Below are 13,845 nucleotides of genomic sequence, written 5' to 3' on the forward strand. Positions count from 1 at the left end.
CCTAGCCAATGATTTCGCCGCAGGTCCAATCGATGGATTCGTCTTTTTGATGAGGTGTAACTTACAAGATTTCATAAGAGTATGTATCAAATTTCTACGCCTTCCTGCATGCTTGCACCAATATGATGATGACCGAACTACACGTATTTCCATCAGAGTGAATACAAAGTAACAAACAAACGAACAAACAAAAACCGTGATACACGGTACAATATAAAACGAAGCTTTATCACATGCATTTCATTAGGTGATGTTAGCATCGAGAACACTATGTGTGGTGATGGTGGTAGTGGTGGTGGTGGTGGTGGTGGTGGTGTGTGTGTGTGTGTGCGTGTGCTTGTGAGTGTGAATGCATTCTACCAAGGAGGTGAGACGAATGGGTCTTTTACAGCCGACATACTGCATTAATGACCGTGTAAACTGCTGGTGTGCGAAAAGAATTTGAGGCCAGATCTATCAGTTTGATTGTCATTAAAATTTGTGCAATAGTTATTAAAATGATGTCATTTCTTTGATACAGAAGGAAAGTTAGATGTATTTCAGGATTGAGAAGATATCTTCACTATCTCTTATCACTCACTGTACATTTAGAACCTTTTTTAGATGTTAAAATAATGTTCTAGGTCTATCAGCATATATTCTGAGTCAAACTGGACATTCTAGAAACGTGAAAACCATAGTTAACTGGTCACACGTACTAATTGATTCAGTGCAAATATTTCTCTGAAACAATGTTCATTTCTATCGTAAATAGTGTTGAACACAGTGTGAAGACAATGAAGTGATGCACGTGGTGAACTGTATATCGACGGCGGTTGTTTTATAGGGCAAAACCGAAACATTTCTTCGTAAAGAGCATGATATATCCTGGGGAATATCGAACACATCCAACAAAACTTGCATGTTTCAATAACATCATGCGACCATTTGACTTGAATAATTCGCAGTCGTGCGTCATTTTGAGTGCATTATCCTTAATATCCTATTCACTCTGTCTTTGTGTGCCCGGCAGAAGGGCCTTAGCATAATGTTATGTTACCATGCTAGGGCCCTTCTACCGGGAACACGATGCAAGTGAGTGTCTGATTGGCGTTTCTTTTCTTCTAGCCGGATTTAAATCAAATATAATGAAATACAGTGTACACTTCATGAGTATGCATTTTCTTTGTCCTCAAACTCGAGGAGTGTAATACGCATTGTGCACGAGAGAGAACGCTTTCTATCATTGACAAAGTGATGACGCAACAATGCGCGCTTGATGACGCTTGGTGACAAGGTATGTTTGATATCTGCGCGTTGATGGAAACTAATACCTCGTGTATACATTGCGATGGGCACGAGAACAAGGTGCTAATATAACTGTTTATCATATTAAGTGAAAACAGCATTTAGGCATGCACTCAATATTAAGGGCACATTAGCTAGTTTTTATGATGCAAAGTTCAGCAAATAAAATCCGAATGAAAATGACAAGTATGACTGCGTCGCAAACTCGATCGTCAAAGCAGCCGGCGGTTAGGGCACCTGCTGAGCACCCACCGATATCTACCCCGAATGATAACGCCGTAATGCTGAGCCGAGGATATTGTCTTGCCCATAAACTAGGATCTGGAAGCTACTCCAAAGTGAGGATGGCCGTTATGACGTCCACCAAGAAACGAGTAGCCGTAAAGATCATTGATCGAAAGCGAGCCCCGCGCGATTACCAGCGAAACTTTTTGCCGCGAGAACTTGCTCTCGCCCGTCACCTCCGACACCCGAACGTCCTGCGTACCCACGACTGGTTCGAACAGAACGGCAAAGTCTACATGATCCTCGAATTTGCCGAGTCTGGTGACGTCTTGGAGTACATCCGCCTAGTCACCAGGGGGCCCGTGCCGGAGAGATTGGCGAGGACGTGGGGAATGCAAACAGCTCGTGCACTCTTCTACATGCACGGCATGGGTTTGGTACATCGCGATGTGAAGTGCGAGAACCTCCTTCTCGACACCCGATTCAACATCAAGCTCAGTGATTTCGGTTTCGTGAGGCGGGTAGGGAAGGGCGACTTGAGCGACACTTTCTGTGGTTCTGCCGCCTACGCTGCTCCCGAAATTATTCGCTCGGTGATGTACAATCCCTTCAAGAGTGACGTCTGGGCCTTGGGCGTGGTCCTCTACATCTTGGTAAGTGGAGTGATGCCTTTCGGCGATGATGTGACCAACATCCGCAAGATCCTCCAGTCCCAGTGCGCTGGGGTGCACTTCGGTATGGGAGGAGGGGTGAGGGAGGAGTGTCGCGAGCTGATCAGAGGTATGCTGACCATCTCTCCTGCAGACAGGATGGATTTGGGTAACGTCCTGGAGAGTGAGTGGCTCAACCAGGCGCAGATGTCGATGGCTGATTAACGGAGCCAAACTGCTATACTGGATGGTGTACCGGGGAATGTGTCTTTAAAAACTGCCTCCAGTCTAAGTAGGGTTGTAAGAAGACATGGCCTGATTATCACTGATATAAGGTCGATATTGTGAAGCAACACGACTTTTGTTTGTTCTCCTTCTTTTCATCCAATCATCGCTATATAGGAGGAAAACATACAGAACATACATACACAATGTCATAATCGAATGCTCGGATGACGGTTTAAAGACCAACATGTACGAAACTTTGCAAAAACAGACAGACAGTCACACATACAAAGACGCACATACAAACCCAAATTGCAGGGGTAAGGTAAAAGCTCACGATGTCGGGCAAAAATTTCTAATTGCATTTTATATTTTCACAGCAACGGGAATTCTAATTTCATTTTGATTACTAACAACTGTTTAATAACACATTACACATACTGTTTGCAGCAAATAGATTAAATATGATGAAAAGAACGTAAAGTTGGAGATGAAAAAATATAACAGAGAAAAAATACGTGAGGAAAAAAATCACAGACTAAATCAAACATTTATCTACCATACCAAGGGAAAGTTCAAGGCTTTGATAATTAATCACGATAACTATGATATGACTATAATGTAGATGATAAGAATTCATGCGGATCTAATCAAAGCTCTTAAAATTGAAACGTCTAAGAAGCTATTTTCCAAGTTATGTATGTATTTCAGGTAGAGTGCTCTAGCAAACGTAATAAAATGTTTAATTTGACTTTTGTTTTCTATCACGCTGAAGAAAAAAAAAGACAAAAAAAAAAGAATCAAGCAGCTGAGGAAACAGGGAAGAAAGTGCTCTTAGAATTACAACTCTTGAATAACCGTATCTCGCAATTAAGTAAACGTGTCAAATTATGCAATAAACGTGACTCTTACAGACATTTTGTAAGTGTTTCAATTTTCGGAAGTCCTGGTTTTGAATGTGCCTTATTCGTAACTTTTTTTTTATCATCTGCATAATATGTTTCATTTGAGGCATTATATGCCCATATTAAATTTCTGTGTGATGCTCATTGCTCAATGACCTATAATCGAAAAAGAATTTGATAAAAACGCGTGTTCTTTTCTCACGGTTCTGACCAAACTCGTATTATTTTAAGGGGCGGGGGTATACGTGTTATGAGGTGTTGGGGTTAAATAACTTTCCTTTGTTTTTCTATTTTTTCCATCACGACGCCACCGTTATATATAGCCAACTCTCCTAGGAACCTCTATCACCCATAGGCTAAAGAAAATCTAACATTTATGTATGTGTTTATAATGGGATATCGGGATGAAGAAAAAGAAATTGCTGTATATTTAAAATTAATTTGTTTATGTTTTGAATTGCCCAAAGAGGGGGTGATTCATGTATGATTTGAATGAAATCAATAAAGATCAAGGGGGAAAGGATGTGTGTGTGTTTGTGTGTGTGTGAGACTGATTGATCACTTTGGGCTTCAAAGACGTGCTCCCTGTCTGACATTTTTGTCGAACCCACCGGAGGTGAGGGGAGACTAAGGGATCGCCTGCGGCGTCTGTCCGTCCGTCGTCCGTCCGTCGTCTGTCCGTAACGCTACAAAAACTTCAATAACTCTTTACTCTGGGCTTCAATTGCAATCAAATTTCGAGGGAAGAGGGGTCATTCAAAGTTTCACATTTTACCATAAGGTCACCTCAAGGTCAAAGTTCACAGGCAGGGATCAATGAACTTTAGGGCCCAATGTTAAGTTTTTATGGCGCGTTTCTATTATGGGTCATAACTTTTGATCCATAACTCCATTTGTGACCAAACTTGGATTGTAGATGTCCCTTGGGGAGTGAATGGTCACCACAAGGTCAATGGTCACAAGCATGTGTCAACGAACTTTTGGAGCCCAATGTTAAGTTTTTATGGCGCGTTTCTATTATGGGTCATAACTTTTGATCCATAGGTCTGTTTGTGACTAAACTTGGATGGTAGATGTCCCTTGGGGAGTGGATGATCACCACAAGGTCAAAGGTCACAAGCAGGGGTCAACGAACTTATAGAGCCCAATGTTAAGTTTTTATGGCGCGTTTCTTTTTTTACCATAAATTTTTACCCTTTTATATCTCTTTTTATCTGGTATATCTCTTTTTTTTTTTTTTAAATCTGTTATATCCCATTCGCGTACAATTTCTTGTACGCGAATGGGCGAGACACATTATGGCGCTTGCCTTGTTGTCCTTCAAAAGAGAAACGTGTCATAATAACTAAGATGCCGGACGGCGGTGACAGAAAGAGATACAGATAAGGGGATTGATGAAAAGATAAAGGGAATAAACATCCCCTTCGATATTTTGGAGAAGGTGTTCAAGTTAATTCTTTGATTAAGAGAGTAAAAATCTTTCCGACATCTTCTATCTTTTGCTGTAGTAAGCATTTTCTGGTTTTATTTTCTCTATCATTCCCTCTATTTTCGAGAGTTTATTTACGTCAAGAGAAACGCGTATTAATTTGCGCCAAGTGCAATAAAAAAGACATTTTGTACAGTTCCATTTTGCGCACGAGTAGAAAAAAAAAAGGTCATTAGCCATTGCAACTTACAAGCATGTGTTGTTCACTGAGATAAGCATCTGTGATGTAATAATTATTCATGTATAATCTTAATGAATAGTGCTTGTCAACATATTCACCTGAAAGGAACAAGCTCTCATTTAAAAGCATAGTCAAGTGTTTGGTAATAACAATCGTTGTTGTTGTTTTTTTTTAATACATTCAACGCAAAACAATAAAATGAATGCTTCCCACAACAGTCACCCCTGGTTAACATTAATTCCATTATATTTAATGGGTTAGTCAAGTACCGGTTAGTGATTGGCTATGCAAACACAGTCACGTGATGGAGGAATATTGGTTATGTTCACCCATGGCTGGGAGAACATTTTTGTAATGTTTCAAACTCCATGGGAAAACATTTTCACGTAACAATTAACAGAAGGACCCGCGCACAGTGAATTTGGCTCTGCGCGAGCGATCGAGTGCGTTGTGCTGGTGGTTGACGTTGACCGTATTTGACGTATCTGACTAACCCATGACAGTCATTTAACAGATGATGACTTTTGTTGTCGGGAACATGTACCAAACGTTCCACCCTCAGAGTTTGAAATGCTACTAGTATTTCGGGAGGCTATAAGTCCCTCGACTTCGTCTCGGGACTTATAACTTCCCTCAATAGCATTTCAAGCCCTTCGGGTGGAACATTCGGTATGTTCCCTCCCCCACCAGTCATCATCTATATAATTTGTTACGTCAGGCAAGTTTAGTCATTGTGTCGCTATGAAAATTAGTGAAGTACCAAACCAACTGAATAAAAAGAAGAAAAGAATAGAGAAGGACACTTTCCACAAATGTGCACATGAGTTAATTCCGATGGCTCATTGCTTGTCGTCCAGTGTTGTCGCCTCCTCGCTTGACGATCTCCTCCGGTGCCAGAGACCCACTGTGAGCCTAAGTTCAATCTGTACTTGGATGGAACCACTGCATTCAGCTCCAGCAGAAAGTAGACGCATCACGCATGCGCGTGTAGTTAACTACACGGTATGCGACGGCGGCGTGCATCGTGTAGTGTGGACCACAGCGTCGAAGCATCCTCACGAAACAATGGTAAGTTAGTGATTATTAGCTCATCAGAGTGAGTTAATTAGGTTTTCATCATGCAACTGACAAGGAGGTAGATAGGGGGTATTTTAAATGTATTCAATACATAACCTATCGTTTGGTAATTAATTTCTTACGAGATTGTTGGTATCGCAACTTCTACCATAGTCCGATACATGCATTTATGCGTTTGTCAGAATTTCCCAATGTCATTGTGAGGTAAATTTACGTACAAACTGTTGTAAGTGAGGAGAGTGGATCGTATATCAGATATACTCAGAGGGAAAAAATTTGGCCAAAAATAGCACCAGTTATTCATAAAGTCCTGGAAATTACGAATCCGGCAAAATTATGAAAACTATTCACTCCGATTTTGGGAAAATAGACTTCCAGTGTTCAAGTAGCCTAACTATATACACAGGGTCACAGCCTAACTGCGACAGCCGCCACACGGAGTGTGGCGGCTGCGCCGTGGTCCCATTCAAGATCTTCATGTTGAACAAACGGGTGCCTTTGCGGCGCTATATTTCCTTAATTTTTCTACAGAAACTACTAGGAATACTCACATGGGTCGATGAAACCTAAATGACTATCATCGGCGACTGTTTGATGCATTTCATTGCTTGTGATACACAAAATGATGTCTTATAAGCAGCTCACCTATGTTCACAGAATTCACAATCACTTGCACAAGCGCACAGAATACTTGAACTGTATTGCTAGCCTTTTGTCAAGGCCCTCTCGCTGTAACTGAAGAGCGAACGGACGAGCGAAGCTAGTCCATCCGAGCGCACAGCGCTACCCCACTCGACTGGCTCTCCACACCATACAGCAAGAGGGCCTTGACAAAAGGCTACGTATCACTTGCTACAGACGTAAATATTCATAAATGAATGATACACGCCAAAAAAAAAAAAAATGAAATAACAACAACAACATGCTGCTGGCATTTTTTTTTTCCGTACCCTTAATACGCCGAGAAAATGTGTTCCAGTAATGCTGCTTGAATCGCTTACAAAATAATAATAATAATGTCTTGATCATGCACACTGAGTTCATGAATATTCATTTACAATGTTACTAGTATTATGTACATCGACGATGCGGCCGATGGGGAAAAAAAAAAACAAGGAAAAACTGAAACCCCACCTCTTCCTCTATCTCACTGAATATGGCATCCATGATGCTGTGATTCAAATCACAATTCTATATAAACTAGACTGTTAGTAGTTGTAACTAAGCCAGCCGTGTAATTGTATACAAAATGATACAGTACTGTACTACAGTATTGCAAACGTTGAAAATGAACTGTTTGATGCATATTCATTTCACCTTGTAATTATGCACTGAGTAATTATGCATTATTCATATCCTTGAGCTTCCCTACCGATGACGTCATTATTTACGCATGCGTAGATGCGTGCAAATGGATACACGTTCAAAATGGCAGCAAGGGGCAGGTCGCTTACTCGTAAAAAATGTGGAAAATTTTGCAGTTTCCAGATGAATTGGTGAGAAGAACCAAGCCAATGAAGTAATCTATACTTCAATTCTGATCGTTACTGTGTTCATTATCGAAATTTAGTTATTGTTTATTTGTGAAGTCGCCGCATGTGGCAATAGGGGAGCTCACATAAGCGAAACTGCGGGGAAGCCGCCAGGACCGCGCCTGGCGGCGCGGTCTCCGGGGCTAGGTCACAGCCCTGTCACTGTACACAATCATAAGTGTCGCGTTGCGACATGACAGCAGGGCTGTAAATTCTGGGGCGCCGACACTATTCTGAATTTACTGCACCATATTTGTTACTCAGACTATGTAAAATGAAAACTTTATCTATTTAGCTTCTGTCTTTAGCTATCGATATTGACATACAGATATCACAACTTACCGAAAATGAAGCCTTTAAAAAAAAATTTAATAGTATACGCTGCAGAAATTGTAGAAATCGCAGAAATGATTCGAAATGTTGGCGCAGCACTGCAAAATGTGGGCAAAGGAGGCGCTGTCGACTGTGCGGGCGTACAAATTCTAGCAGCGCAATTTGCATCGTTCAAAGCTGGGAAAGATTTTTTTTGATCGCCCAGCGATGATCACAGCATTCCGGGTTAAGATTGGACTTTTTGCTACATGTATGTTGCGTGAGGGCTCGCTATGGACTGATATACCATGCTCATGAGTCATAGTCCAAGCATTTCAATTCACGTGAGTGATTCGTTAAATTTGTGATAAGAATGTAGAAATTTTCAACAGTTTTGTTGTTGTGTGGCCGTGTTCGAGGGTCTTTAGTAGATTGGTGGATCACAGTCCGTCTGACGCTGTGCTACAATGCTTCGCATGGCGTCTGGTCGGGCTACAAGTAGCCATGCCATTCCATACCCCTCTCCAAAAAGTTGTCTTTTAGCGCGGTGTAATTGTCACGTTATTCCGGACATGACATGATTTTCGTAATGGAATGATCGACGTCTTTCGCATCTTGTCCTTGTAGTTGTACCAGAATCACAATTCGTACCCACGATTCACCGTACTCATTCTTACCGGGCGGACAACAACAACAACAACAACAAAATTGGCAAACAATTGAGGCTCAAATTTCTTATTTTTTCGGTAAAATGGTAAAATGTCTAACATGAACATTTTGAACAGTTAAAAGGCGATAAAGTCTTGTCATAAATCAACATCTTCTTCTAAATCTGAGTTGACATGTGAAGTTCTTGGCATTTTTACATTTTTGTGTCACATCTTTTGCAATGTCGGCCGATACAACCCTCTATGAGGCTAGTCTACTAAGTCCCGCGTGTACTGAATGTCATTAGTATGCAAAAATGTGTGCGTCCAGAATTACCATGCTGTCCAGTAATACCATACCTGTAGCTGTATGTAGATCTAGGCCTATCATACTCATTCTCATTGGGTTTATCCCTCATCTCAGTTGAAAGCCTGAGATGGAGCCTCCTGAGGGATGAGCTGACCTGAACTCCTTATCTTTAAAAAAAAAAATGGTTTAAACAAACTAGAATGCAGAACGACAGTAAATTCAATCTGCTGTCTTGCTAGATAAATCATTAAATGTCAGGAAACTTGCAGAAACTTACTCATCATCAGTGTAGATCTAACAATGTAACATCAGATAAAAGGCCTTTTATTTTACACTAGCGAGAAGGCCTACATGAGTAGTACCGGTACGCGTGGATCTAGTCTATGTCATGACAGAGTCTACTTTACCCTGTGAGGCTATAGATCTAAAAGAAAGTGCTAGGCAGGGCTTGACATCATTTAGTGGTGGCCACCAGGGGCCCCTGAAGATTGATGTTGGGCCACCAAAAAATTCCAAAAGGTCCATCTGTATTTGGTAGTCCGATTATATAATATCCTGTTATTTTTTATTCGGTCCCCCAAAATTCAAATTCAAAGATTTTAGTAGCCTGAACGGGGGCCACCAGAAAAAACAAAAAACAAAAAACAAAAAAACTAATGTAGCCCTCTCCCCCCCCCCCCCCCAAAAAAAAAAATAAATAAATAAATAAAAAAGAAGAAGAAGAAGAAGAAAAAAAAAAAACATTGTCCAGCCCTGCTAGGAGTGCCTGCATTATATTATGTGTTCTTACCATATTGCTGTCTACTGGCATTTGGATAAACATCTGTCTTTTCTCTTCACAGGCGCACACTATCATGCTCATTCAACCTTCCACCCCTGAATCCAAGACATACTCTGACTACAACAGCATCAAAGAGTGTATGGAAGGTAGGTTCATCAATGTTTTTTCCCCTGGAATAGGGAAGGGGTAAATGCTGAGGCATAATATGCATTGAATGAACTGGTTGATAATGCACCTTGCTTGGTTTTCGTTCTCTCATCTGTTCTCGGCTGAAACATACAATGATATTTGAAATTACAACATGTATAACATGCTTCAAACAAAATGTTTTAAAAGAAAAAGAATAGATATTTATAAACAATAACATTAAGAAATTGACATGATTAGTATCAAAGTAAATGGATACAGTTGTAGAATCATTTGTAATTGTATTTTGACAGCTTTAAACTGTCAGCCTGTACCGCGCTTCTGACACATTAATATACAAATATACTTGGCCTTGAGAGTTTCTTGTTAAAACTATGGGCAGAGGTGACTCCAAAAGAACTATTCACTGAGAGGCGCAGCCCCAAAGTGAATAGTTCTTTTGTAGGCACCGAGGCCCAAGAAACAAGAAACTCGAAATTAGGCAAAGTATATTTGTTTTATATTTTGGATCAAAAATTCAAACAAAAGAAGGGGAAATGGGGGGGGGGGGGGAGATGCAAAGCAGAGTCGTATGGTGGAAGTAATGTTGTGAAGGGATCCTACATGCAGAAGCATAGTGTTTGTGATGTTTGTTAAAAATGTTACATTTTAAGTGCGACGCACAGTGCAAAGCAACACGCAATGTCAGAATTGTTTTTATGATGTCACAATTGTTTTGTTAGAAATTGATACATTTCACAGACTGATGCTTCAAGCAGTGCACAATGTCAAAATTGATTTGTGATGTAACAATTGCTTTAATAGAAATTGTTACATTTTACAGAGTGACGGGTACAGAGCTGCACACAGTTTCAGCATTGCTTTGTGACATCATTTTGCAAATAGTATACTACGGTTGTATTTGCAAAATGTCATCATAGAAGTGACGTCACATTGCAAATAGTACTTATGGAATGTCAACTTTCTGACATAGCTGAAAATACCTGTAATCACGTGAAGCCCTTTCAACCAATCACCAGAGGATAAATTTTTGATCCAAAATATAAAATGTGATATATCTGTGTTGATTATCACTCCTCTCCAACACTCATGACCAGTACCATACTAATACTACTCTTATAGCTTTATTTCCTATGGGATTGTCTTGTAATATTCACATAAATATGCATTTTAAGATTTCAATTATAAACCTACATAAAAAGCCACATGTGTTTGGTGTATACTACTGATGCTTAACTTTGTTTGTTTGTTTTATAACCCAGGGATCTGCAGAATATTTGAGGAGCATTTAAAGAAGGTCCACCCAAGCAGTCCCTCCATTACCTATGACATCAGTGAGCTGTTTGAGTTCATCGACAAACTTACAGATCTGTCTTGTCTAGTGTAAGTGTACTATGTATCTAAAAAGGGATCTAACTAATGCCCATATCTTGGTACATGTATACTGACTTCTTGTTGTTTCAAAAAGTGCTGTTATTTCTTTGTTGGTCAGAGTAACTACCCTCATCATGAGCATCATCATTTTAAACAATTTAGTGGCTTGTCTATTTGATGCTGATGATCGTTGTAACCATATTTATTGCTCTGCGATTTGCAAATTTGTTTGCTATTTTAGCACTCACTCTGAGATCTTGGTTAAATTATGTAATAAAGTTAGAAAAAAATTGCAACTAAGGTAAATGGTTCTCATAATGAGACAAGGCTGTAGTGACGACACAATGGGCATTGCATAAATGCATATTGTATACAATATGACAAAGGTAATTCATACCTGAAGTTGACTAAGAAATGTAGATGATTTCTTTCCTTGAAGAAAATGAAATATTCATATATGTAAGTAAGCTTTTTGCAGATGATAAATGGGGAATAAAAAGTAATGTTATATTAACTCATTATTAAGTCATAAAAAGTAATGTGAACCTCAAACTGCGCAGATTTATAATTATAATGATATATTGATTTTGCTAGTTCAGTGTTATACATCCCACATGTAATTCACTATTCATTTTTTTGGATGTTGGTTTTTAATATTTTATTCCCAGATTGGACACAGATTCAAAATGCTACTATGTGCCTCGAAACAAGGAGTGGATCAAGGAGAAGATTTATGTGAACCTCAGCAAGGAAGCAGCGAAATAGGAAAGTGGTCAGTCCTAAAAGGGATGCCAAGTGGACACTCTTGTTGAATAGCGTACTGTAAACTTATACACCTCGTGCTGAGCCGGATGATGATTGGTCATCAGCTGTGTGGCATGGAGTGATGTCACCTAATGGCAGATGGGGATTCCCCCCCCCCCCCCCAGCATCATTGGTGTTATCATGAACATTTCTTTTTATGTACCGATCTTTGCGGTTTATGAGACAGGTAGAGGTAGAATATAGAAGAATAGTTAGACACATACGGTGCAGGGATAGATAATATTATGTTACATCATCTCCGTCAGTACTCATTCCCAAGGTATGCGAGATGGGTACTGGTATGTCATATCTGTATTGAGGAGACATCAAAAGGAAGTCATGCAGTACAAGAGGATCTCTTTTGCATTACGCACATCATGGTTCCTGCCATTAATTCACTAAAACGAATGAAGCATTTAAATGTTGCAGCTGCCAGCAATGGGGACATGTGTACAGCTGGTTGGTTGTCTGAAAGCCATTTTCACCACTGCTTCAGCTGGTCACGGTAGCTGCAGGTCCCCATAGGAAATGGTCTAGCTATTTTATGAATTGCTGCGTCCTGCATACATACAGGCAAGTAAGTTGCGTGTAACGTTTTCTCTTCTTTGTTCTTTTTTTAAACATTCCCCAAGTGCACAGTGTTCATGCAATGTGTGTGTTAACTTCATCATGCATAATTGGTTGCAAAAAGCTTGCATTTAAGCCCCCGTCACACTACAGCGTATAAATCAGCGAATGCCTAGCGGATGGGCAAAATTTGGCAAAGTCCAGATACGCTCGAATCCGCTCGAATCCGCAAGCAAAACGTCGTTTTCGAACGTTCGCCTAACGAATGATGAGCATATGCTAACCGTGTTACGAGCGGATTTAGTAGCGAATGAAAGCGAATGCGTACAGTCCGTCCAGCGGATGCTGAGCGGACAAAGCGAATGAGGAGCGAATGCCCAACATATGCAGAGCGATACTGCGGCAGTCACGTGACGGATCTCGACTGACGCACATTTTCCCAAATCATTTTGAGTAGTGACAGTGTCGATTAACGTTGTGATTGTGAGAATGGCCCCCAAAAGAAGGAAGGAGAAGTCACCACCAAGTGCTGCTGATGTCATTACCCTCGACAGTCCTCAAGATTCCTGTGTTCCTTCTGATGATCACGTTGACGATGATGTGGGGAGTCCAACATCCTCCATTACGTCTGGTGCCTCCAACTGTTCCTAGCCTGGACCTTCAGCGAAAAAAAAAAAAAGCCAGAGGCAAACGCCGGGACTTTAATATCCCGGAAGTTCGATGAGAAGCTGATTGTACAACCCGAACTGCCCTCGTCTTCGGATCCAGGCCCTGGTCCACATCGTTCTTCGATGTTTTCCTCTCATCCGTTTTCTCTTGTCTTGGATGTATTTGGCGATTGCCAGCTGGTTTAGGTCATACTCATGTTGATGAACAGCTAGAAGATATTGCATCTGAAATCTCTGAGCGTCCTCCATTTCTGATGACCAACTGATAAATGCTACCTGTGCTGTCCAGATTTGCTGTGCGAATTTGGACGAACGGCGAACGAATGAGAAGCGAACGCAGAGCGACCACAACTTTCGATCAGCGGGCGCTAAGCGACCACAAAGCGTATTGTCATTCCGTTCGTCATCCGCTCAAGATTTTGGACATGTCCAAAATCAAAATTTGTCTCCGGCGGATCTCTGCGAATCTCTGCGAACAGCTAGCGGATACAGCGAACGCCAAGCGGGTCACGAACGATGAGCAACGGATGTGAGCGTATCTCCAAATTTTCGGATCCGCTGGGCATTCGTTGGCTAGATACGCTCTAGTGTGACGGGGGCTTAAATCAAAGTATCTTTAAGAAAAATTTAAATTAAATTTGAAAAGCCGACTTTACCTTTGATT

At 40.7% G+C, this 13,845-nt stretch overlaps 1 protein-coding gene across 1 annotated transcript; it reads left to right on the top strand.

The window, feature by feature from the left end:
* The first annotated feature begins 1,378 nt into the window (after positions 1-1,378).
* LOC140236921 (testis-specific serine/threonine-protein kinase 3-like) lies at positions 1,379-12,649 on the top strand. The gene is made up of 5 exons (XM_072316862.1): positions 1,379-2,371; positions 5,820-6,030; positions 9,683-9,767; positions 11,031-11,151; positions 11,811-12,649. Exons 1-5 carry the CDS (start codon positions 1,431-1,433, stop codon positions 11,905-11,907), a joined length of 1,455 nt encoding a protein of 484 aa, XP_072172963.1. The 5' UTR covers positions 1,379-1,430; the 3' UTR covers positions 11,908-12,649.
* The last annotated feature ends 1,196 nt before the right edge of the window (positions 12,650-13,845 follow it).

The sequence above is a fragment of the Diadema setosum genome, chromosome 1 (genome assembly GCF_964275005.1).
Source record: "Diadema setosum chromosome 1, eeDiaSeto1, whole genome shotgun sequence".
Classification (NCBI taxonomy): domain Eukaryota; kingdom Metazoa; phylum Echinodermata; class Echinoidea; order Diadematoida; family Diadematidae; genus Diadema; species Diadema setosum.